This window comes from Cheilinus undulatus, linkage group 24 (assembly GCF_018320785.1).
Source record: "Cheilinus undulatus linkage group 24, ASM1832078v1, whole genome shotgun sequence".
Lineage (NCBI taxonomy): Eukaryota > Metazoa > Chordata > Actinopteri > Labriformes > Labridae > Cheilinus > Cheilinus undulatus.
In genome coordinates this window covers 12,515,107-12,542,046 of record NC_054888.1, presented here as the reverse complement: position 1 = coordinate 12,542,046, position 26,940 = coordinate 12,515,107, and the positions used below count along the sequence as shown (strand labels likewise).

General features: G+C 40.8%; 1 protein-coding gene, 1 long non-coding RNA gene and 7 other non-coding genes across 9 annotated transcripts in view; 7 read left to right on the top strand and 2 right to left on the bottom strand.

Moving 5' to 3' along the window:
- Positions 1-132: 132 nt before the first annotated feature.
- On the top strand, positions 133-19,442 carry LOC121506420. The gene is made up of 3 exons (XR_005991650.1): positions 133-195; positions 15,839-15,985; positions 18,315-19,442. It is a non-coding gene; the product is annotated as an uncharacterized LOC121506420 (long non-coding RNA).
- On the top strand, positions 6,266-6,336 carry trnag-gcc. Its single transcript has one exon. It is a non-coding gene; the product is annotated as a tRNA-Gly (tRNA).
- trnag-gcc lies at positions 6,436-6,506 on the top strand. Its single transcript has one exon. It is a non-coding gene; the product is annotated as a tRNA-Gly (tRNA).
- On the top strand, positions 6,634-6,706 carry trnam-cau. The gene has a single exon. It is a non-coding gene; the product is annotated as a tRNA-Met (tRNA).
- trnam-cau lies at positions 8,621-8,693 on the top strand. The gene has a single exon. It is a non-coding gene; the product is annotated as a tRNA-Met (tRNA).
- Positions 12,177-12,247, bottom strand: trnag-gcc. The gene has a single exon. It is a non-coding gene; the product is annotated as a tRNA-Gly (tRNA).
- trnam-cau lies at positions 13,527-13,599 on the bottom strand. The gene has a single exon. It is a non-coding gene; the product is annotated as a tRNA-Met (tRNA).
- On the top strand, positions 14,710-14,782 carry trnam-cau. Its single transcript has one exon. It is a non-coding gene; the product is annotated as a tRNA-Met (tRNA).
- Positions 19,443-20,757: 1,315 nt separating the features above from the next.
- zgc:65895 (uncharacterized protein LOC393546 homolog) overlaps positions 20,758-26,940 on the top strand; it is a 30,820-nt gene continuing 24,637 nt past the window's right edge. The window contains exon 1 of the mRNA XM_041781954.1: positions 20,758-23,479. Coding sequence (XP_041637888.1) covers positions 21,474-23,479 — 2,006 coding nt within the window. The 5' untranslated portion in view covers positions 20,758-21,473. The remainder of the gene's footprint in view (positions 23,480-26,940) is intronic.

Genomic DNA, 26,940 nt, shown 5'->3' with positions numbered 1-26,940 from the left:
GTTGTCAAGTTCTGATGAAACTGGTGCTGCTGCTGCTTGTTTACATCACGACTCTTCTGTGCCTGACAGTACTGTCCCTTGTAGCTGACTGGTCCTGTCACTTTCTAACGGGCCCAAACGGTTCGGATGGGAGCTTTGCAAAATGGATTCACCAGTGACAAACAAGGAAACGGGCGTATCCATATGCTTTGCAAGGTAAATAGTTGACAGCAATCTTGATAAAGATGGCTAAGATGTGTTAAGGGTTGTGAGTTCAGTCCTTGTGTAGGGAAGAAGTCTGTGTTAGACTTATACCATCTGTGGTGACTGCACTGGTAGGCAGGCAGGCCAAATCCAAAAACAAAAGGAGAAGGACCCAAATTGCAGATAAACTCAAAGAAAGTGATTTAATTAAACAAACAAAAGAACTTACTTAAACTAATCCACAAAACCAAAAGTCCATGAAACAAAGCAAAAGGCACGGGAGGTACGAGGAGCACGAAGAGTAACACTGGGAGTAACAACAGGGAATGACATCTGACGAACAGACACAGAGAGACACTGAGCTTATATACACAGGGAGTGGTTAACAATAGAGGACAGGTGTGGACAATCAGACACAGGTGAAACTGGTGAAGGTAATCAACAAGGAGGGAAACTGAAGCAGGAAGCAAAACTAGAATCACACACAAGGGAAGGCAAACTACAAAATAAAACAGGAAACATGGAACATTCACAAGAAGCACACGAGGACTGAAAGACAAAACTAAACTAGAAGCTGAACAAAGGAAACAGGAGTATACAAAGAACCAGAACCAAGGAGTAAATCTAGAACATGGAAACTAAAACAAGAAGCACAGGGAATAACACACATGAAACACAATAAGTAAGACTAACATGAGACACAGGAAAAAACTAAACATGAAACACAGGGAATGTAAAACTAAGACTGAAACAGGGAATACTCAACAAGAAACACGAGGAGTAAAACTAGACATGAAATACAAGGAGTAACTAAAAATAACAGGGAATACTAAATACTATAACATGATCCAACATAAGCACAAAGTACACAGAGACACAAGGACTACAAGAAACACCTAAGAACCAAACACCAAAAATATACAAACTAGGAAACCTAAATACAAAGTAAAACTAAAAACATGGAAATCACAGAACAAGGAAAACACGAGGGATCAAAAACTAAACACAGGAAATAGACTAGAAAACAAATAAACATAACTCAGAACCTCGATCATGACAGAAATGGCGTTTCCTGGGCATCGCACAGGTGGAGAGCCAGGTCACACCCCGAGAGACTGAAGGTCTGTTTTCACAGGGGGCTGAGCTAAGAAAAAAAGAGAAGACAAAGATATAATAATAGCAATGAAGTTATGGTGACCTAGTTCATTATTGAAGGTTGCACTTTTACTTTTAAAATATCAAAACAGAATTGATATCAAACACTGGGGAGAAACCGCTCAGCTGTGACGTGCGGGAAAGGTTTCAGCAACACTGGCAACAGAACAGAATGTTCTACATCCTTACCATCTACACTGCTGGCCTCAGAGAAAAGTGTTCTGCTTGTGGAGGTCTGAGCAGCACTTGATTTCACTCCTGAAAAAGCATGAAGTCTTTGGGTTATTTTTTGCAAGGGCTATACACATGATGTTCTGATGAAGAATGTGAAGGCATGTGAAAATAACACTCATTTAAGTCTGCTGTGCATAAAGCAGATGTGTACCTGATGGTCATCCATATACTGAAATGGAATCATACCTGAAGTTGGCCCAGGCCTCTCTTGTTCAGAGGAACCTGCTCTTTCCTTCATCAGGAATGTCAGCTCTCGTGGAAGGGGCACAGGCTGCTTCGTCACACCAGGGGAGGCTGATAAAGCTACAAAAAAGTAACTTTTCATTTTCATGTGCTGAACGTAAGTTGACACATTTGGTTACAGAGGCAGAATTGCAGTGCACTCACAATCAACAGGTAATGTCTGCAGTTCAGTCGTATCGGGTGGTGGTCTGGGCATTGTGGCAGATGTGACTAAAATAGAAAAAATGATCAGATACTGTAGACTTCACAAAGTTTGCAAGTGTTGGTGTTAGTGGGTAGTAATGCAAACAGTCATACTGTTACTCTTCCTGCTCCTTGAAATTAAATTAAGTCTAATTCTCACAGTCATGCCAAATTAAGTTAAATATTAATCGCCACTTTCTCATCTAAGCAGGAGGAGCATTATGACTCAATCACTCAGTCACCAAGCATATATGCAAATGTTAGTGCCCCATGCAGCATGCCTGTTTTCAACAGAACATGCATAGAGAACAAAAATTAATTCTCATCCTTACCATGGTTGATATCAGTTCATCATTGCAGTAATCAATTCATAGTCCTTAGGACAGTAAGTATAACACCAGCAGGCAAACCATATAGTTCAAGGGACATAAACAGAGGGTAAACAAATCAAATAAATGGAATAAGAACAGGTTTAGTTTGGAGAATAATTCATCATGAAAAGAATTGTTCTCCTGTCCTGAAACCCATTATTTAAAAGACCTGTTTTTGCTCCTGGTGAAACTCCTGGTATGGTAGCTAGTGAGATACAGAGAAATAGAAGAAACAGACCTCTGATACAACATGAACATTCACTGATCAATTCTGTGATCAGTGAATGTGTGAATGGTGTACTTACAGATCTGGGCTTGTGGCTCAGATGGTTGGATGATCATCATTGCCTTCTCCAGCTCTTCATCCTCATCCATCACTGTGGCACAGACAAAAATGTTAAGCGTTAGTAAATAAAAGTCTTAAGTATATAAACTAATAAATTTGCTGGATTCAGGGCAAGACAAAAAATTGTTTTTGGCATAAATAAGGTGACTTACTTGGGGGTTCTGCAGGAGACCCTGAGAGAGGCTCAGCAGGCATGCAAGCAGGAACATATTGCTGCCGCTTCCGCAGATACTGCTGCAGCTTGTGCATGCGTGTCCCTTGGATGCAGTCCTTTCTTATTATGAATGCTGCATAGCCATTGGCTCTACTGTACCATACCTCTTTCCAGGTACTCTGAGCTCGAGAGCCAAAGCCAACCAGCTGATCATCTTCTGACAATGAGGATGCCACAACACTCTGCTCGCTGGCCTCATAGCTGAGTAGAGACTGGATCTCTTCAAAACTCAGGGCATAATGGACAAATGATTGTAGGCTGTCTTTGCCATGACCTTCAGCCATACAGACACCTGATGCCTCCTCCTTCTGCACGCTCTTGATGAGATACACTGTGTACCCCAAGTCATTTTCAAGAAGCCACCTGAAAGATTTGCCCTTATATTTGCAAGACTGCAGGATGTAGTCTCCCAGCACCTCCATCCTGTCTGAGGCATCTCCATCTCTCAGACAAACAACAGCCAGGGCATTCTGCAGCACAAGCTTCTGCGTAATGGTCTCTTTAATCTGCCTGGCTTCATCAGACAGCTCCTGGAGGAGAAATCCCAGCGCTCCCTTGCGAAACACAACAGACATTTTCCCTGGAAAGAAAATGGTTTACCTGTGCATGATTATCTTGTAAAAAGGGGAAACAGAGAGCAATTTATTTTGAGCAGATCACATCCTTGGGGATCCTTGGGTTTCTTGAAAGGCGCTATATAAATTCAAGATATTATTATTATTATTATTATAAAAGGTCACACCCTTATAATCTTAGCTGTTTTTACACACAGATTCCGCAATAAAGGCGAAACGGAATGCCCGTCTCTTTTACGCAATGAGTAATTCACACAGAAAGCCATAAAGGGGTAACAGAGCACACCTTAGCTTACACACACCCCCTATGGCAAGCGGTTTTAACATTTAAAAGCTAGACTGGATGTGTGTTGCAGATATCTGAAATTCAATTTTGCCTAGTCAAAAAGAACATTTCAGATATCTGCAAATACATTCTGCCTATCCACAACTGTCATTTCAGATATCTACGTCATTTTGACTAAGCAAAATGATGTCACTTTTGCCATTCATGTGTATGGGATTTCTATTTACAGATATCTACATCATTTCAGAAATCATTTCAGAAATCCAGAATGTGAATTCAGGGTATCTGCAAATGAATTGTAGATATCTGTAATTCCAATTCAAGATATCTCTAAATGCATTTTGACTAGGCGGAATTAGAATCACAGATATCTTTAATTCACCTCAATTCAAGATATCTACATATCCCTTTTTGGATATCTTAAATTCAATTTTGACTAGGTGAAATGACATTGCAGATATCTGTAAATGGAATTATGACTAGTCAAAATGGAATTGTAGATATCTCAAAATGGAATTAGGGATAGTCATAATTCAATTGTAGATATCTATAATCAAATTGTAGATATCTTGAAAGGAATTTTAATTACAGATATTTGAAATTAGAGATATCTGTAATTCTAATTATGCCCAGTCAAAATGTAATTAGATTTTTTAATCAGAATTTTGACTAGGTGATACAGATATCTGTAATTACGACACATTTGGCCCGCCTCCCACTTTAGGCAGGAGTGAAGTGGGTTGTTGTTCAAATCAACATATCTATGAAAAATCCGCTTGCAATACATATCACATTGTAGGTCTACCTTCAATTACAGGCAACACCATGACTGCTTCTTTCTTCCTCTGTAAAATAAGAAAATGAACCCATTTCTTGTTTGATAATGGCGGAAAGGGAAATGACATATTTCTGGATATCTGAAATAAAGCAACATCACTAATGACGTTTGAGATTCTTTTATTCTCATTCTACCTAGTCAAAATTGAATTACAGATATCTGTAATTGTCATTTGAGATGTGTGACGAGTTGAATGTTGTCTTTGGTGACTTCATTGCAGGTATCTGTAATTCAGTTTCGCCTAGTCAAAATTGAATTACAGATATCCTGAATTAAAATTCAGACTATTCAAAATGTAATTACGACTAGTCAGAAAGATGTTGTTGATATCTATAATGTTAATTCCGGATAGTCAAACTTAGCTTTTAAATGTTAAAACAGCTTGCCATACACCCCTGCGTTCCAAGGACTCTCCCCAGGAGTCAGGAGCAGGACGGCGGACATGAAAACAGATCCATGTCCATTCATAACTTTGCCATAATATCCAAACAAGCGATGTAATCTTACTCTATAGCAGGGGTGTCAAACTCAAGGCCCGGGGGCCAAATCCAGCCTGTGGTATCGTTACACCCGGCCCGCAAGGTCATATAATATTCTTATTAAAACTGGCTGGTCTGCAGATTTCCTACAGTAAAAAGAAATGGGAACTTAACCTTGATGATATAAAATATCCTTAAGTCATAAAAATTGGAAAACAAAAAGAGCAAAAATTACTAGATTAAAAGAAATTACAAATTAATTTGTGTTTTCATGTCATATTTTCAATTTTACATTTTACAATTATGAATTCAATTTATTTGCATGTTTATTTCATATTTTGAACATTTTCTAATTTATTATTTTCACTTTTTGTCTCATGTTTTGACCTTTTTGACCTATATAATTTTGACTTTATCTAATATTTTGGCTTTTAATTTATGTTATTGACTTTTTATCTCATTTTAAACTGTAAATTTATTATTTTAACTCAGGATATCATCAGCATGTGTGGTCTTATGCAGTATGTCTGCAGCAGTGATGCTACGTATATTGTTCTCCTGATACCTCAGCATGCTGTTGTTTGCCAGAGCAAAAATCAGAGGCAACAGAGGACAGCCTTTATTGTACCTCATAAATGTGTAAGTTAAGAGATCCCAAACCATTCATATACACTGCTGAAAGAGAGTTTGTGGAAAGTAACTTTATCCCATTTGTGAATTTTCACCTAAGCCAACTTTATGTAGTATGCAAACTTAGTTCTACAACTTACAATAACCAGTAAGTGTTTGATATCACCTTGTTGAAATAGCATGCTCTTTTAAACGGATAGCTGATATGAACAAAGATGGCAGGATTATTTCCTGGCTGTGGCGTAGTCAGTGTTGTCTTGTGTATTTTCAGGTGTTTTGAGTGTATTTCGATAGTCCATTGACAGGAGCTGCTAGCAGCAGATCTGCAGTACAGAGCTGCTAATGTTGGATTACTCTTCACATGCTTTTACGTGATGATAGTTCGTCCAGAGCCTGACTTCCACATTTATTTGGTTTAGCAAAAGCAAGAAAATCTCATCTGGAAGTAATACAGCATATGTGCATGTAGAAATAGTTTGATTATCTATTGAGGTTCCATCTGTTTCGCAAGAATTTGATGTTATGGATGCATTGGTGGTTCAGTGGTAGAATTCTCGCCTGCCACGCGGGAGGCCCGGGTTCGATTCCCGGCCAATGCAACGAGTCTTTTGGCTTTGTAAGCTGCTTGATCCGTGCATTTTTGTTATGACGTGCAAAAAAAAAAAAAAAAAAAGAAAGGGAAAATCTCTAATTCTCAAGCATTGGTGGTTCAGTGGTAGAATTCTCGCCTGCCACGCGGGAGGCCCGGGTTCGATTCCCGGCCAATGCAATGTGTCTTTTGGCTTTGTAAGCTGCTTGATCCATGCAACTTTGTTATGACATGTAGTAAACCATTATCGTCTGCCATCATATCAAATGATATATTTATGCTAGACATTAAGCAGGTTTCTTTTCTAGCCTCGTTGGCGCAGTAGGCAGCGCGTCAGTCTCATAATCTGAAGGTCGTGAGTTCAAGCCTCACACGGGGCATGTGTTTTGCCTAGTGTGTGCCTGGAATTGTCAGTGGTGACAGGTCTTGGACCTCAAGTTCACGTCCCATCAAATACTGATCATGTCTGGTTGGAAGTGACTTTTGATATGTGGAGGCATCAGTCCAAACATTTTTGAAGGGATATTTTGGATTTTTTAACTTGGGTTGTTTGAGGTACTTGGTAGAGTTCTTCTAATTCTAAACAACTCTACCAAGTAGCCGATAGCCGATAGTGATACCAAATGTGATGGTTAAAATGCCTTCTAGACCGGTGCTGTCATACACCACAAGAAGTGACACAGTTTCAAAAGTTGAATAACTTTTGAATCATAAGCCGTTGCCCCTTGTTTTTTTCCTGCTGAAGCTAGAAGTTGTGCCTTCCCGCTGTTGATGTCTTTGAATTCCTTGGGGCAGCATTTTCAGGAAGCCTGGATCTCGTGTGACTTTTGGGGACTCAAATGATTAAATGCACACCAGCAAACCCAAAATTTGATGTCTTTTTATCCATTTTAATCCAGTTGGGATCATTTATTACAGCAAGCTTGAATGGTAACTCGAATGCTAACTACCATATTGTTTACCCTTTGTAAGGGTCCGTCAGCCAATGGCAGGCTGTTCCATAATCACGCCATGATGCCCAAATAGAGCATAATGGAGAGAGACAGAGATGGCCGCAGCCCCCTGTATTATTGCTATTTTACCAGCACCCTGGTATAGGAATTGTATCTGGAAGGAAAAAATGACCAATCCGATTCAATATCAGTATCAGGTCCAATATGGATGTGATTAATCGATCGGATATCTGACTGACAGCGCCAATCCAAGAGACCAATCCAAATCCATCCTACAGTTTGCAGTAGACCATGAACGCACCGCAGTCTAACACGAGGCAGTCTGTGTGTAACTGAACTAGTATTAGTTAAGGATGTTCTTAGCGGTATAATTACCTAGTCAGTTACATAAATCTATATATAGAATAGTGAAAACTAGTCAAAAGACTAGAGAACACAAAGAGGAGTGGGTGTGACATTAGCCTGATAAACTCTCTACAGCGTGGCTAGCATTGAAAACTAGCCCCGCCCGCCTTCATTCCTCTTTGCAGATTAATATCGCGCTTTGATATTTGGTCTCTTTTCACTTTGGGTGAGTAGTCATACGTGAGCTTAACCCTCGACAGCCCACATACCACTTTTTTTCCATTTACGACTTTTGAAAACTGTCATACCCCGGTCTTCCTACTATATGCTAACAGATTAGCCATCGCAGACCTTCTCATTGTTTACATCTGGCAGTGAAGGGTCAGAGAGGAAGGCTGTGGCCATTTACTAAAGCTACAGCGGTCTCTAGTGGCGGGAGGTTCATTAAAGACAGTATAGACAGGGATTTCAAGCCTGTGTTCTTAAAAAATGATAGGTAATTAGTTAACTGACTGTTAAAGTAGAGGTTTAACCTACTTGAGTTATGCTATTTAGGGTAAGCATTGTTGTTTATAACTTATACTCAGTTGTTGATTTTTGGATAATGTTGATATTTATTTTTTAAGTAGTAGTTCTAATAAATTTGTTTGGAATACACTTAAATTCAATTCATTTTTGTATTTTTTTTTTTCTTTTTAACTCATTGAGTGCCAGCCCTTTTATAAAATGGAAAGCGGCTTGTGCCAGCATTTTTGTCCATTTTGAGTCAACTTTCAAGACCCCCAGAATATTTTCTACTATGACTCTGAAAACAGCAGATAGCTCAAATGAACTGAGTAACTCTCTATTTCATTTAAACATTTACATGTTTCATTTAAACATGAGAGACACCAGGTTATAGCAGTTAGCTTCAACAGCTAGGCTCACTACATCAACAGCAGATAGGTAGGCTTCATGCTCTTGGATTAGATGACATCAATTTCATTTGCATGACAGGCCTCGTTGGCGCAGTAGGCAGCGCGTCAGTCTCATAATCTGAAGGTCGTGAGTTCGAGCCTCACACGGGGCATGGTGTTTTAACATGGTAAGCTAGTTGGCTAACTTGACATGCCGGATGGATTTGTTTCACTCATCCATCTGAGAAAGCTTCAATAGGAAACGTTTGAGAAAAGGCAGAGGCCTTGAAAAATCCTCAGAGGATGATTGGGTGAATGTTCCATCTGTCACATCTCTATGGGCCAATCAGAGCAACAAAGCATGTGATGTAGCCACTATCAAGCTGCGTGTGCGCAGCTACTGAGGAATAATGTGAAATATGGTGACTATAGGCATGTAAGTACTAAACTTTTGTCGTTTTTGAAAAGAGAAAAACTCACTGCTGTTCTTTGTTCTTCTTTTAACCCTTATATTGTGTTCGGGTCAAATTTTACCCGTTTTCAAGTTTAGGTATGTAAAAAGTACCATTTGCTTTTTTGTGCGGGAACAAGGCTTCATCTAATCCTCAGACACAACTATTTTAACACAACAAAAGAAGTTTTCACTACTTTAGTCAATTCTGAAGGTCTCAAAAAAAAAGGGACATTTGTGGTGTTACGGGTCAAATATGACACAGCAGAGAATACTGGTTGTTGCATGCATCCCGTAAAAGCTGTGGGTTGCTCTGTGGATCAAATATGGCTCAATTTGCCTCACCACACACACACACACACCCCTTCATACACACACAAAGGCACCCCCCACCGTCCCTCCCCCCTTTGAACTCAAACTTTCTCGCAGAATATTGATAGATTTTGAATAAAAATAAACATTGGCATCTATAAATAGGGTTTGGGTGAAATGTTATCAGTTTCATTCTGTAGGAGTATCAGTCAACATGATGAAGAGATTTTCTATCTATGAGGCTCTGGATCATATCTTAGGTCATGAGAGTGATACTGAAGACAGAGAGCACAGTGAAACTGAGGAGGATGTGTCTGAGGAAGACGATGATGTTCAGTATGACCCTGAACAAGAAGACACATCTGATGAAGAGGAGGACCCAGACGTCACAGATTCTTAAAGAGAGGTCTTCAAATCAAAAAAAGGTGACATTTTATGGTCATCGAGCCCTTTTGACACCCAGTGCAGGGCACCAAGAGAGAAAATCATCAAAATGACTCTGGCGCCTACTAGATATGCTGTGTCACATGCCCAAGACATCAAGTCAACGTTTATAATAATAATAATAATAAACTTTATTTGTACAGCACCTTTAAAAACAGAAGTTAACAAAGTGCTTTGACAATAAGCAGCTGTTCATTCCACAATCTCTTCAGAAGATCCTGCTTGAGATGACCAACATGGAAGGAAGAAGAGTGTTTAGCGATAGCTGGATGGAGATCGACAAAACACAGCTGGATGCTTACATGGGACTGTTGCTTCTTGCTGGGGTGTACAGATCATGTAATGAGGCTACTGCCAGCTTATGGGATGGTGAGTCAGGCCGCTCTATTTTTCGTGCCACGATGTCACTTCAGACCTTTCATGTGTTGTCAAGAGTGCTCCGCTTTGACAGTAGGGAGACAAGAGTTGCTGTGAATGACAAACTTGCTCCCATTAGGGATGTTTAGGACAAATGGGTGGAGCAATTGCCATTTATGTATAATCCAGGGCCAGAGGTCACAGTGGATGAATGGCTACTCCCTTTCAGAGGCCACTGTCCCTTCAGGCAGTATATGCCAAGCAAGCCTGGAAAATATGGGGTCAAAATCTGGGCAGCATGTGATGTGAAAAAAAGCTATGCATGGAACATGCAAATATACATAGGAAATTCTGCTGGCAGAGTGCCAGAAAAGAATCAGGGCAAGCGAGTGGTCCTGGATATGACGAAAGGTTATCAGGGGCACAACATAACATGCGATAATTTCTTCATGTCATATGACCTAGGCCAAGAACTGCTGAAAAAACCTGACCATGGTGGAACTGTCAGGAAAAACAAACCTGAGCTTCCTCTTGCACTTCTTGGAACAAAGGACAGGGTTCCTCTCTCCTCGAAGTTTGCATTCTCAGAGAGAACCACAGTTGTGTCGTACTGTCCAAAAAAAAAAAAAAAAATGTCATTTTGATGTCCACTCTCCACAAAGATGCTGCTGTGAGCGGTGGGGATCTTATAAGTTACTCATTGTCATCATCCTAACTGCATTAAAATGAAGCGGTTATGATTCCGTGTTACATAGTAGATTCTGTTTTTATTGGCCAATTCCCTGATCCCGTTAACATGGAAACCATAAGGCCCTACACAGTGGGAAGTATGCACTTGTAGATACTACTTTCACTCTTCCTCCTGCGTCCTGAAAAGGTATTTTCGGGATAGTTTCAACAGTAGTGACGCCTTTATGCAAGCACTGGTGTTCAGTGGTAGAATTTTCGCCTGCCACGTGGGAGGCCTGAGTTCGATTTCCGGCTAATGCATCATCCTTTTCAGTTTGACAATAACATCCTGTGGTGTTGATCCGAAGATCTTCATAATCTCAAGACATGTGGTTCTTATAAACAGGGGGCTGTTGAACTCAAGATGAAACTTCTTAAAAAACTCAAACTTTTGTCTTTTTATTGTTTTTATGGACTATCATGGACTGAGAATAGTGGGTCTGGTATAGTTTAGTACCTTGGTACAAAGTATGGTTTTCAGTTTAATGTTGCCAATAAATAATTTGTGTGAGGGCGTCCTTGCTCCTCTATCTTATAAGCAATTTCCCTTGCTGGAAGGGCCCTGGGGCAATTAAATATGGATTAACCTAGTGTGGCTTGATACTCAGTATGGTGTTGCAAGTAGTCTTGCTGCCAAAATGTACCGAGAGGCGGCCATCAGATTCAGATAATGACCACAAAACCAAAGACATGCAGTTTCTAAGGTATAATGAGCAAGATCTTGAATATTGAATGCACCAAAGATAAAACACACTCAGTGTAAAGGTACTTCAAAATAATAACATCCCAAAAAGACTGAAACTCTTTTGGGATTTGTTTTTCTCGGCTCTGTGTTCACACAGGACAGTGCTTTCTTCAGCTTGTTTATGGTTTGCACAGAGGCTCTTTATTACATTCATATTTTCCCAGTGAACCACTTCTGCTCAAACTATTAGCCCAGCCACATTGTAGAGAAAGGGAGGCGTGAAGATGACATGAAGATGATCTTACTACTTTTTTTAAATGTGAAGTTGCACTCTGTTAAACTCTCAGAAAAGTGACAGATGGTAGGACAGTGTGGAGAGCGTACTTTTGTCTTAAGTTCTGCTTTGAACATCACTTTGTAAGCTTTAAATCCAAGACTGCTTTGAACCTAAAAACAAAGAAGGAACTTTATCCAGTTTTTTTGGTTTAAAACATGTTAAGACAAGCACATCACAAGAAGTTCCTACTCACATTTGTGTAAATGGCTGCAGATTCTACGAACAGACTAATGCTTGGTATGAGGTTTGTGACATTAAGAAAGTGAAACTACCTCATTGATGGCTTCTGTAGACAGAAACCTTGAGCTATGTGCCTGCAGTGCAACCCTCAAAACATCTGTTGCATTGGCCGGGAATCGAACCCGGGCCTCCCACGTGGCAGGCGAGAATTCTACCACTGAACCACCAATGCTCACATGACCTTGAAATTGCTACTGCGCAAAGGATGGATGTTAAAGATGCGTATTTTTGTGGTTTATTTTACAATTATCATAACACATGGGAGGGTTGTTCAAACACATGTTTTTTTCCATTGGGCAGTTTTAAACCATTCCCTTCTGTTCCTTTCCTTCAGGATACCTTCTTAGACTCAGCTATATACAGAACCTGTGACCCCTCCAACACATAATGAGCAGCAGAACCACAACTCTTAAAAACAATTATATCTAGAAAGACCACTAAAGTTTTGCAGATAGTTTGGCCGCTCATTTGTAACAAAGTCAAACCTCAATATTGGCGTTAATGAACCTCGCTTATTCTTTATAATGACCTTCCATATGATTACAACATGCACTCTGTAATTCATTTTAACTACATATTGGCCTTTTGTCAAAGTTTTTATCTGTGCCACTTTGTTGTGGTGTGAGAAATTTTCCACAATAATTCATCCACTGTTCTTGCTAATCACCAGTTGAATTCCCGCTTTAATCATTGGTGTTGTCATTGTCTGAAGTCCATGAGTTTGATCTTTTCCTAAAACAAGTTTTGTGTGACACTGCATGGTGTGGAAACATGGGCCTTAAAGATGGGATATGCAATGTGCAAGAAAGATCACTGATTGAACTCAACAGCATCAAAAATCCAGGGAATACTCTGCCAGAGAGTGCATTGGTCTCAAAAAGAGAGGCCAAGTCATATTATTTGGATCTTTTCCACAGAGGACAGAGAAGTATGACAACAGCCAGCGAATATAAGAACAAGCTAGGACCATCATGATACCAGAACTTTAAACTTTGGTATGATGCAGTTAAAAACTGAGCATTACTGATATGCTTTTTGATACCAGTGAAACGGAAAATTGATCCTAGACACCCAATATTGAGTAGTTTTTGTTTTGAAGTTTCAAAGACTGAATGAACGAATCATCTAAGCATCTATCTTATAAAATAAGATGTAGTTTTTTAAAGTTTCAGCACTTTTCATTTTGGTTGAACTTTAAAACAAGAGGGAATTTAAAGTTTTAAGACGCACTGTGCTGACTAAATATTGAATTGAAGCCATTGTGCACTTGGTTTGGCAGAGCCTCATTAAATGGGAAAATTGAGAAATGTCTGGTTCACTTAAAGCGCCAAGACACTTTTGGCTTTAACACACTCTCAAATTGTCAATACTAGCCACAACTACACCATCTTAATCATATCCAGAACAAGGTGATCTACTGTTTTTAGCATGTCCTTCATGTTAAAACACCATGCCCCGTGTGAGGCTCGAACTCACGACCTTCAGATTATGAGACTGACGCGCTGCCTACTGCGCCAACGAGGCCTGCATGGGTACCCAAATCAGCCTTTTTCATCCGAAATAATAGTTCTATGTGCCATTTTTTAAATTGTCCTTAGGAAGCGTTGTCATATGTATCCTGTCATGCCAAAAAATATGCCTTGAGCGAGTCATTGTTTGGCAAATTACAGAATAACACAAACAAAACATATGCAGTGCCTTTTGTGACTATAGACTTAAGCCTGATATACACTGGGCTGTCCCATATGAAAGATGGCCAGTTGTGGTGATATCTCTATTCCAGTGGGAAATTTACCACTCCTCCAAAGTATTACCCCTCAACCAACTTCAGGGAATAACAAACTGGGTAATAGTGGGTTATGACGTGCAAGCAAAGTGCCTCAAGAAGGCCTTTCAGACCAGCTGTGCCGGTTCTGGTTCCCAAACCTAATTTTTAACCAGCTGGTGCGTTCAAACCAGAAAAAAGAGGGTACTTCCTTGCGAACTATGACATCATCAGTGGGTTTGTCATATTCTAGGTTGTGAAGACAAGTGGAAAATTGAAGAAAAAGTGGTCTGCTGAAGAGACAAAATGGTTGGTTTCAATCAGGTGAAGCGGGAGAGTAGTAACAAGGGTACGTTAAATGCCGACTTTGCGGAATAGATGGCGAAGGCTGGGTTTCACCAGAACAGCAGAAAAAATCATTAATAAACTCAAGAGACTGAAGGAGGAATACCGGGACAGCAAGAAAGACTTGGGCAAAAGTGGAGCTGGACGTGGTGATTAATGTCCATCACATCCTCCCACTTTGGTTCCACTTAAACAGATGTGAACACAGACTGGTTTGGCAGAAAGCACCAAGGTTTTGAGACTCCAGAATGGAGCCAGAACCAGAACTGTGCCTGTCTGATTGCACTGAAGTTGGATTTGAACCCAGGCCCGTTCTCTGCATGCTGTGGCCTTTAGACACATAAGCAAATAAAGCACAAAGCCTCTTGTGGCCCATGAGAACCTTATTGAACCCACACTTGAAACAAACAGCTGCAGCAAACACTGTATTGATCCTCCTGCCTCTCAGAGCTCATAATATAGAAAGAATACAGATCATGTGAACATATGTCTCATTCAATAACCACTACAATAGACTTTTACAGGCCTCGTTGGCGCAGTAGGCAGCGCGTCAGTCTCATAATCTGAAGGTCGTGAGTTCGAGCCTCACACGGGGCAGTGTTTTAGACTTGTTTGGTTTGCCCTAGAATAACAAGCTGTTGTTGTGCTCTTGCTGGGTTGTAACAGTGTTGAATCCTTGTTGCAAGTGTTAATTCTTCATGAGAACATCAAGTCGCTATTCAGCTCAACCATGCAAGGTAGTCTCCCTGTCCTCTCTGACTAAAGGTCACTGTGGAGTGGCTGTTTTTGCACCTTTTGTATCCATTGGTCCTGATTGCCTTTCAGACATGCTGCAACACCCTTACACAGTCAAGTACTTCTGCTTTGTGTAAAACAACTGTAGTGAATTGAGATAAGATTAGCAGGATCTGTACACAGCAGACAAGTGGGACACGAACTATACTCATAATGTGTTTTCTCTCATGTAAGCATAATCAATTTCATGAACCTGCTGTCTTTCGTTTTCTCTGCATTTACAAGTTGATTATGAACTAGTTTTGCTTCTCGTTTGGATCTTTTACAGGGCTAAAACATGGTTCATGTTTTTAAAATATCCGGAATGTGCACAAGCTAAGACCAAAACTTCAACAACGATTAGAAAAAGTCTTACAAAGGGCATGTTTTCAATAAAACCTTCATTTATTTATTGAAACAATAACTTGAGATTTATTGCAGCCATGCTAACACATGAAAAAGAGATGATCTGTTTGAGATTTTCTGACCCTTTGTTGTTTAATTTCACTAAAATGTGTCTAGTTTTGATTTTAGTGCCCTTTTTGGTGTGAAAAGTTAACATGAAACACTACAGCGCTACATTTGAAGCTTGTAGCTGTTTTAGTTTCAGTCAGAAAAGATTTTCAGAGCAGTGTCACTTTAAGATTAGTTGGTTCGAGTTCCTCTGTCACAACACGCCATTAATGTGGGCCTTAAATGTCACATCTCTGTTTCCATAATAAGACTTCTGCTCATGTTCATGTCTGAGATCATGCAGAGAAAATGTAAATAACTTCACAGCTCAAACATAAAGCAGATCTTTTGCCAAGTGTTAAATGTCATGTCTGGAGTAATTCCTGCAAAGATCTGACATTTAAAATGTTTTCTTCTGTGTTGCAGCCTTAAACAAAGCCAACAAACTGATGTCAGACAGCCAGGCTTCTGAAGCTGCTGCCATTGCCTGCAAACAAGAACATCCTGTTGAAATGTCAATGAAGGGTCACTGAAACACACCGAGGCCCCTCCATTATCTGCCAAGCGTTACACGTAAGATATGAGTGGATACACAATAGAAATACTAACATGTGCAGCACTTAAATGTTTGTTTGTTTATTGATGCATTTATTTACCCATAATGGTGATTTTGCAACAGGTACTGTTGATGAGAGGCCGACTTTGACTCTTAGCTATTATGTTGTATAATTAGTGTTCATTAACAACATTTTTCGCAGAAGCAGCACCCACAGCCTTAGGTTCAGAGTACTTTTAACAGATACAGATACAATACATAACTCCCATCAATTTCATCTTGATAGATGGACAGTGAGACATGAGACACAAGCTTTACAGTCCATAATGTACAGTATGTGTAATGGCATCAGTGCCTACAGCTTATTTAAAAACCTAACAGCAGATGTGACGAATGACGTCAGATATTGGTTAGATTTGGCCCTCCTGATGTAAATAAACCTCCCTGTCAGCAGAAGTCTTAACTTTGCATGTAGCAGTAGGTTAAGATGGCCTTTGCCTCTTTCAAACATTGCCAAGATCATTCATGTCATTCAGAGGTGACCAAACCAACACATAAGGTATGGCTATTAAATAATGAGAGTGCACTTGTGAGGATAAAACCATGTGGTTCACAGTCAAAACGAGTTTTGTATTTTAAAGGTTGGGTATTCATGCACAACTGCAGCAAGTTTCCGATAAGTGATGTCTTTAGTTCGCTTGCTTTAGCAAAAGTGTTTTTGCTAAATGATTAGCTTTTAACTTTAGCTTAAAAGTTGAGCAATGCAGTAACTTGAAGTTTTTGGTGAAATTGGACAAAACAGAAGCCGAATCTTTTTGGAAATTAACTGAGGGGTATGAGGAACACTGCATGTTTCGTGCATATGTGTTTGCATGGCTGAAAAGATTTTGTGAAGACAGAGAGGGTGTCCAAGATGTTGTGGGCACCCATGACATCAAAAACTTGTGAAAGCCAATCGAGCAAATAGTTTGAGATGATTGACGACTCAGTCAAAGAATTTTAACAGAAATGGTCTCCATTGATAAAAAGTCAAATTTTGCATGATAATTTGAACATGGCAAAAGTGTGTGCCAAAGCTGTCCCAAAACTTTTGACTTCTGATTGAAAGGAAAAGCGCTAATATGTGGTGACATTTTGGAACAAATTGAAGAAAACCTCACATTTTTTAGGAGTGATTACAGACTCTGAAACCTGGATCTTCCAGTACGATCCTGAGACAAAACGGCAGTCAATACATCCGAAAACACCATCGTCACAAAAGATGAGGAAAGCACAACAAAGCTCGTCCAAATTCAAGGCCCTGCTGATTATTATCTTTGACATGAAGGGTATAATTTTGGAGGAGTTGATTCCACAAGGGTCAACAGTAGCTCAACACTAATACAAACAGGTTCTACAAAAAAGTCTAAAGAAAGAAACCACAGTTGTTGAAAAAGAGGTTCATTCTTCATCAGGACAATACACCAGCTCATATTGTGCTCTTAATGAAGCAGTTTATGGCTCAAAAACAAATCACAGTGCTTGATCACCCTCTCTATTCACTTGACCTAGCTCCATTTGCCTTTTCCCTTTTCCTGAGGTCAAATCTGTGCTCAAAGAAACATGTTTTGAGTCTGTGTGAGAAGTTAAGAAAACAACAGAGGTTCTGGGACAACTGTACAAAGAAGACCTACTGCATTGCTTTGATTAATAGAAGACCCTGATGCAGCAGAGTGTTGATGCCGAAGGGGAGAAAACATTGAAGAAGAAAGGAATTATAAAAAGTTCAATTAATTGTATTACAGCATTAGTCTCGTTTTTCAATAGCCATACCTGGCATTGATGCAAAGTTAATAAAATCAGTAATACAGAAAAGCCTCTTCACTGCAGTGTCAGTTGTATTTTTAAGTAGCTCTGCATGCTTTATATTTGCATTTATTCAAGGAAATATCACCAAGAGGAGGTAGAACAATCCAAAGAAATCCTATCAATGCATTAGTAGCATAGACCTTGAAATTGTACCTCTTGATTTTGATTTAGTAAGGGGGAAATGACAAAGTGGGACTAATTTCCAAATTAGAGTGCAATTTCGACGGCAGCGAAACAAGCAGCTGACCCTAAGGCACTTTTGCACTTAGGACTGCACTGGTTTTGTAGAAAATGGACACTGTCGTCAGAAAAATGGTGTTAATGGGCACAGGCTCTTATTATTATGTATCTTTTCATTAGAATTTATCTGTTTCTGAATAAGCAAATGGCAACTGAATAACCTCTTCACAATCAGTGGTGTTAAAAGTGTGGGGGGGGGTCTGCATTTTGTGTTAAAAAAAAAGGCTCCCTATAATAGACGTCTTATCTTTCTTTCAGTGTTAGACGGTTCCCAGCTCCAGATATTCACAGTGACTGAAACACCGTCATGCAGAGTGTGTGCTACAACCTTCAAAAATGACTTCAATGAACTCAACATCAGAGCAAACTCAGGAGGCACCAGGCATCACAGACGTAGCAGCTCATACTAGAACTGTTGAGGCTTCTTGATCACATTCTGCATTTGTATTATACTTCTGTTTAATTATAATACATGCATTTGTTTTTAAATGTATAGTATACATTTGTGTCTATCTTCAGTATGATCATGTTGTAAAAAACGTAAGAGGACGATTGTGGATATTTTTCTGCAAATAAATAGAAATGCTTTGCCTTAATTTCATTGTTTAACTTTGTTTTTCTTTGTTTATGTCTGTTTAACATTTTGGTCAGTGAGAATTGTTTTGTCATTAGAATAACTCCTATTTGGCTTTAATTGTGTAAATATTATTTTTAATTGTCTGTGATTAATTAAGATCCACAATTGCTGCACTTTTTTTTCTTCTCCTTCACATCTCATTTCACTTTGAAAACTCACAAACAGCTCAGTGAACAAGCCAGAAGTAATCTGAATCTCATTTATGATTTCTTATTTAATTTTTTAAATCTATAATAAGTTCCTTTTTTCTGTGGTTAAGTTCATGTTATAATCTTCAATCTACCTCTAAAAACAGGGCTGTATCTAAAAGGAAGCCAGCTACCCTTCGTTTAAGAAAGTAGGAAAATTAAAAAAGACACAAAACAGTTTAGAAATGCAAGATAGTGGAATTTAAAATGTAATATAAAAGGTGCAATTACTTGTAATAAACTACAGAATTTCTGAGATATAATTTCATAACTTTTGACAGCTCTTATTGAGACCTGTAAAAATTCCTTCAAAACTGACATTATAAAAGCAAAGCAGACTGAAATGAAACGATTGCATTTATGTCTTCCTGAAGTTCTATCCTTTGTCTATGCTCAGTCATATGTTTTGTTCCATCCAAGGTCTGAACTGCAACATTTTCATTGTATTAATTTTTTTAAATTCTGATTGCAGTTTTACAATACAGAAGTGGTTGTTGGTTCCATGGCTGGACCAGTTGAGAACCACTGGTCTAATGTGTTTTGAAAATGTTCTGTGACCTGTTTCCAATCCGAAAATTATCCTAAAACATGTAAAGGCTGATTTTCTACAATAAAATTTGTATTTTTGTGGATTTTTTCCATATCTTTGAGGATCTTTTGTCCAAATGTCTTCTTGTTCCAAGGTTTTTCTTTATATGTGTTTATTTTGACTGCATGCTGAAGTTACATAAAGCTGTATGGATCCAAACACTGAGCAAACTTCTTATCAGTCGAGGTTGCGGCTGCTCAGGAACAGTCTGGACGTTCAAGTTGAACATCTACAGAAGGCATGGCTTACGTCTCTCTATTTACCTTCTACAGTTTCAACATTATGTAACCTTTGGATTCAGACTTCAGAGTGGAACTTTCCCAGAGCCCGCCCTCCCCTACAGGTGCATGTGATGTGTTTATGAATAGGCTGTGATGCTGACATGTTGGAAGTGCTCTGAAAGGCGTGTCTCAACTCTTCTTTTCCTTCACGCTGTCAGCACATCAGTCATACCTGTTGCTATATGTTTAACATGAGAATCTGTCGCCACAAGGCAGGTAGAGATTGAACAATGAGTGGTTTATATAGGAGTGTGTGTATAGTCTTTAAACTGGTTGAAGTGTGACAGGAAGAACTAACTGGTCCTACATGAGAGGAGGGATCAGCTTGTGTCAGGACTCGTTATGCATGAAATATTATCAGTGATGATTGGCTTATTATCCTGTCCATCTAACTTACTTGAATACAGAATATCTTACTTATCTTAACTATCTAACTTTAAAATATGCGGCATAATTTATGAGCCTTAGGAAAATAGGTCCTACACAGCTTTATAAATCGTGTTTAAGGACCGGTATTTGATAATGGTGGAGCGTTTGTAATAATCAATACTGAGTAAATAAACACGGAAAACGCCTGTGTTTGGAGCATCAGTCAATAGTGTGTAATAGTGTTACTGCTGGCTCATAGTAGCACTTCCTTATCAGTGGGTTCAAAGAAAATAAATAAACACAACCCTGAGACTAATGGTACATTCACTTGCAGAGCATGATAGGAATTCCAATAAAGCATATGCCTGTGAAGAAATCAGAGAATAAACAAATCATAAATCATTTGTATTAGCATAACCAAAATGGTGGAAATAACATTAGATTGAAATCTGTAGCAGAGAAAATACGATTTATATTTGATATGCACACGCTGGACTCAAAATAAGTCTTCTAAATGCTAGGATTGTGTACTTTCCGACTCAAGGGTACAGCCCGAATGTAGCACCAGTCTAAGGAAATGGGCAGTTACGCGCATGCGCGGTCTTAGTGTTTGCATTCCTCCTCCCTCCCTCCGAGACTGACAGCCCGTTAGCTGCCGCTGGTCACCGGCAATGATACAGCAAACACGAACTCGATAAGACACTACGAAATGGACTTAACGAACACTTTCCATCACTACAAAGACGGCTATTATTTAGACAACGGTCTAAACTGACAAAAGATTGTGTTTATTATTCGTGAAGTTCGTTTTTTTGCTTCGGGAAAAAGGAGGCTCGACGCCCGGGAGAGCAATGGATGCGACGGTTGGTTTCCTGCGACACACACCGGCCAGCTAAGAAGCATCCACATTCACTTTGAAGACCAGCTCAGTTCACCTTAGCTTTTCAGGACTGTGCTTATTTATTTCTTATCAAGATTGACACTAAAAGTAACCATTAGAAGCGTTAGTAATTTGCGCCAAGTTTCACAAGAGCGTGGCTAATCCAGACCAGCTTTAAGCTAACCAACGGCTAGCTGAATTTTGCATTCTTTGTTTATATTATTTGCTTCGGTGAATTCGGTGTTTTCTGCCTCGATGGAGTTTGATTTATACTCGTGCTAAGACGAGGGGCAGAGTTTGTAAGCTATCGTTTCTGTCTTCGTTTGCTGAACTTGATTTAAAGGACATATATCATCTGACTTCTCACTTATGGCTCGTTAGTATCGCGGTACTGCAGCTGACCTAGCTAGCTAGCCTCTGTTAGCTAGCAACTCAGCCACTTCTTGGCCTTTACTAACTCCTTGACGGGAAAAATGCACCACCAGGACTTTTCTGGAGACCCTCCTGGGACTGGGAGCAGGAAAACATCTTTTCACTACAGGAGAGGCAGCAGCGGCGCATCTGCCACCTCTGCAGCCGCAGGAGGTGGGGTTAGCTCGGCTGACGACAGTGCAACCCAGGCTGGATCCTCGTCTCCCGGACTCCACCACCAGCAGCAGTCCCAGGTGGCTGGCGCTCAGGTGAAGAAGAAGAGTGGCTTTCAGATAACGAGTGTCACCTCGGCCCAGATCAACGTGAGCGGCAACAACAGTTTAGCAGATGACACTGAGAGCTATGATGACATGGATGAGTCCCACACTGAAGACCTCTCCTCCTCAGATATGCTGGATGTTTCTGCCTCCAGGGCAACAGATACAGGTGTGCCAGAGAGAAGCTCCTCTGATGAGACCTTAAACAGTCTGCATGGGGTTGACACACCTGGACTTGTGTCACCCAATGAGCCTCTTCACCCTCATTCCATCCCTCATGGGTCCCAGCAGCACACCTCCATGGTAAATGGGACCATGCCTCATCATTATTATCCTCAGCAACACAGTCAGTCTCACCATCATCACTCTGATAGCCTGGGAGGGGGTGAGCCAACGCTTCCAATTGCACCTTTGGCTAGTTCAAGCCCAGCTATGAAAAGTGGGCCTAGCCAGTCCCAGAGGCCACCTATGCTGGATAAACTTACAGGTGTGACAGCCCAACCTATTGTTGGTGTCACAGCCACTGATCCACAACTACAAGGTGGTGTGAACATTTCGAATATGTCTGCTGCTGCTGTTCCTCCTTCTGGGCCTGCAGGTTTTGACAACACTAACGTGAGCGGGCAAGGTGGAGGAACAGGCCCGTCTGCTGCTGCTGCTGCTGCTCCAAACACTCAAACCCAGCCCACCCAAACTCAGACAGGCTCTCGTTTCAGGGTGGTCAAACTAGACACTAACTCTGAGCCGTTCCGCAAAGGACGATGGACTTGTACAGAGTATTATGAAAAGGAGATTCCTCATCCAACGACAGCTGAAGCACCAAAAGGTGCAGAGGTGGCCGCAGAGACTGAGGCAGGTAATGCTGGGATTAATCAGGGAATACCTGCTGTGCAGCCACCTCACACGTTGCAGCCCTACCAGCCACCGAGCCAAGATTTCACTAGTCCTCAAGCCATGCAGAGTCCACCTCAAGGGATGGCCCAAGCTGCTCCTTTGTCCTATGTTTCACCCCAAGAGGTGGTTGCTGGATCTCACATGCAAAAACCAGTTGCTCCTCTACCTACGGCAGCACCACAGAGTGGTGTAAGTCAGCCTCCACCTGCAATACCCCAGCAGCTGCCCTATACAGTGGATCCCCACCAGGCTCCACCCCAGGGGGGTTACCCTGCACCCCAGCTCCATGCAGGAGTCATACCCCCTGGAAGTGTCCGACAACCAGACTTTATCCAGCCTACAGCCCCCTTCCAGACCCAAGTTCAGCCTCCTATGCCGCATGTTACAACGGGAATCACCATCGCTCCAGTTCCAGGGGTTACAGCCCAGCCAGCTGTTGGCATCACCCAGCAGCTGCCTCATCAGGCTCAGCTTGCCCCACCTGCACAAGGAACCTTCACAGGACAGCCACAAACCCTCCCAGCTCACCCACAAGTCCAGCCCTCCTCCACTGCCACAGTTCCAGTAGCACCCACCCATGGTTCACCCTACATGCCCCTAACAGCTGTCCTCCAGCCGCTCCTCACCCCTGGCGCAAGCTTCACCCATGCTCCAGGAGGAGGGAGCTCGATTAAAACCTCCCAGCTGGAGGATGCTCAGAAGCTCCTGCTCCAGCATCAAGGCCTGCTGGGTTTGCCCAGGCTGGGGGCGGCAGCAGCAGGTGGAGAGGGGGCTGTGGAGGCCGCTGTCGCTGCTGGGACTCTTGCCCATATGGGGATGTCTGCTGAGGCCAGTGCTTTCATGGTTGCTGCTGCAGCGGGACTCCGGAGTCAGCATGCTGAAGGAGAGGAGGACAGGTGAGGATGGATGGCTTGGGCCACCAATTTGTTTAATCTGTTGCTAACTTTATTTTGCAGGTAGAGGTTTGGAAGTCAGGAAGGAGTAGCAGTTAAAGCTGGGCGAAGATAAATCTTAATATTTTGAGTTGGATGTCGACATATGATATAAATCACAATATTGTTTTCTATAAAGTTATAAATGGTCCTTACAATACCAGAACTGTAACCTTTGGTATTATTTTAGAAGAAGACAAACAATAATGAAACTTTTTTGATGACGCTCCCAACAAAAATGGCTGTCCTGGACACCCAGTGTTGGGCAACTCTTCATTTTTATATAACAGAAATGGCACAACAATTTCTAAACTGTCTAAATTGGACAAATAACTGGCAACATTTCTATATATTAGGCTTCTAAAACATTCTCCCCTTTAAATACAATTTTTTAATAAAATTAATAGAATATCCATTATTCTAATGGTTGGTGGCAACAAAAAGTACAGAAACTAAATGATCTTTAGTCATATCTTTTAACCAAAAAATGGAGAAAGCTGTGTGAATTGCTCAGATACGTTAGCAACATTTTAAAAACGTGAGAGGAATTGGCATAGAGTGATGACTTTCCCCAATTTTCCCAACATATTTGTGCATTTTAGATGGTTTGCATGATTTTTCCTGCATTTTTTGAACATTTACTTAGCCCCAATCTGGGACTTCTGATTTTGTTGTAATGGTTTCAGAAAGCTATAATGAAAATTCATGGATATGTCCTAAAGACTTGATGTATTGCCCAGCCTGAGTCAAGGTTACTTCTTTTGGCTCATTCTAGTTCAGGCTGTGGCTTGGTTGACTGATTTCATGGCTATATTTTATCAGGAAGACTTCATAATACAGTGCATTTAGAAACTATGCTACTTTAAAGGTGAAAAAGCACCTTCCTTCTACATCTTTGTAACTGTCTCTGTAGCACCATCATGTTTCATTCAGATCTAGAAGTCCAATGTCACATTGGCTCAGTCCCCTGAGGTCACTCTCTGTCCGCCTTCATGAGGCAGCAGCTGAAAACAAGCTCACTGGACACTGCTATTGTAAAAATATCAGTGGCTGTAACAGAAGCAGAGGAGCTGCTTAGTCACTGAAGTCGCTGCATGACTCAGCAGATGCTATGCCCCCGTCGAACCCCCTATGATCACACATCCATTTCCATCAGATCAGGACTCTTTGTGTCAGTAAAGCCACACTTCCCTCACGCTATCCTCCTCTTTTGTCCAGAACTCCCTTAAGCTGCAGATACTAAATCTGACGACGTGTACCACCCTGAGGGATCCGTGCCATGGTTTATTTATATGCACAATTACTCCATTCAGTGCTCCTGTTAGTTTTTCTGCTCAAATATGGTCCCTTCACCTGCAGGTGGTTTAAAAAAAAAAAAGATTGGGGAAAAACATCACTATTTGAAGACACAGTGCCAGTCTTTCTTTGTGAGTCTGTGAGGACAGAATCAGGAGTTGTGTTGTATTAATCAGATAAACCCTGGCTGCAGAGAAACAGAGCACTGTTGTGGCGGTAGTGTAGTGTTACCACTGTACTGTCCTGCGTTCTGGTTTAGCAGGAGATTCATGTTGAGTGCAACAATAATGCCCGCAGGGGACAAGGGACTCGACTGGCCTCACCCTGCTCCCATAACCGAAATAGAAACTTTAAAGTCACTGCTTTTATTCAGCTTTTAGCAACAAATTCAACTGCTTTGGGTTGCATTGTTAAAACAGCAGGACCAGTAGAAGCTACATGTTGGTGTTTTTCCAGCTGTGCTGATTCTGTTTGAACTCGAGGAACTTTCATACACGGGAGTGCAACAACTGCTGCCTGTATGTTGACATAGTATTAGCAATATTCAGCTGCGGACAGAGCGGGGCTGTTCGCTGTGTCAATTCTTTTGTCAGCAATCTGTGGCACCCCATCATGGTTGTAAGAGCTTGTATATGCACTGTCTCTGCATGCCTTCTCTGTGAGCATGTTTCCATCCATCCGTCTGTTTCAGCCTTGCTGTGAATTGACCACTGTCCTGCAGACTGTCTGCTTTGTTTATAGTCCGGCTCAGTCACGCTGGGACCTGTCTCTGCTTTCTTTCTGTCGTCCTTTGGTCCTGCAGCCTTGAGTGCATCATGTTCTCTTTTTGTTCTCTTATAAACCTCTCTTTCCCCTGCGTTGAAGCTTTTAGCGTGCAGTTCAGTGCCAAGTTTACATCAACAAGTTTCCCTCCTTACCACTGGACATTTACACCCCTATTTAAGATGACTGATCAAGAGCCGTTGATGTTAAATTCTTATTAAGATGTTAAGAACTGACATTGTTTAAGAGCATCTCAAAGGCCATTACAAGAGCATTATTGATTTTTCTTTTAAAGAGAAACAAGAGGCTAAAGATCAGAGTTTATCTCTGACTCTAAATGCATTTTTTATTGAGCATTTGAAGCAGAGTTCTGTGTTTATGGTGCAATGTTTTTGTCAATAATGCATGAAATGATCTGATGATAAGCAGTGCTTAGTCCTTTTTGAAACCTATCCCTGAAACCAACCTAAACTGTAGATTGATCATCAAAAATATAGATTTATCTACTTTTAAGCGTTACATGGACTTTGTGCAATGTAGATGACAGATATAGCAATGGCTCATAACTAGGTTTAAATCATACTGCTCTTTTTTGCCCCTATGTAATGAAAACAAATCAACTTCTCCCCAGAGATAAATACAGTGGGTCAGAACAGCTGTCTTTCTCCCTGTTGCTGTCAGGGTCTTTTAAAACCTATCATCACTGCTGTTGTGCCTTTTAAAACCTGATTTTCGCACATCTTGGTACATGACTGCTTTCACGTGGTGGTGAGAGGGCGTGCCTGTGATTTGCAGGATTCTGCTTGTTTCTGTTCACCTGCCCACCGTGCGTTTGTGTCAATGTCAGTCAGCTTGATGTCAGTGAGAGTGCTGTAAGGGACGGCGATATGAATCAGGGCTTTCATCAGGTCCTCGTGCCTCTGCGGGTGGAATTTCAGCCTGCAGGTCAGTGCTGCTGGAGTAATTTGACTTTTGGAGAGCTGCCAGTTCACAGTAGAAGGAAAACACACACTTCCAGTTTGAAACACACCTGTCATCTGTCTTATAGCCTCTTACCAGAGAGCGTAGTCTTTCACTGTATAAAGTAGTCCCTATAAACTAAAACATAACTCTGACAGAGTGGTAAAGGCACAACGTGTTTTATAATTTCATAAGGTGACAGAGGTGAGACTGAACAGCTTGTGTGAGCACAGTTAAGCTCGTTTCCACCAAACAGCTCGTTACAGCATTCCATTATTGAGGTTTCCACTATTAAGAGGTGGGAATGGTACCAAATGTGGCAAATTTGATAGTAATAGTTACATTGAAGGGAATGATAAACTTTGTAATTCTTTTTTTAATAAGAAAAACAAGGAAAGTAGGTTTTT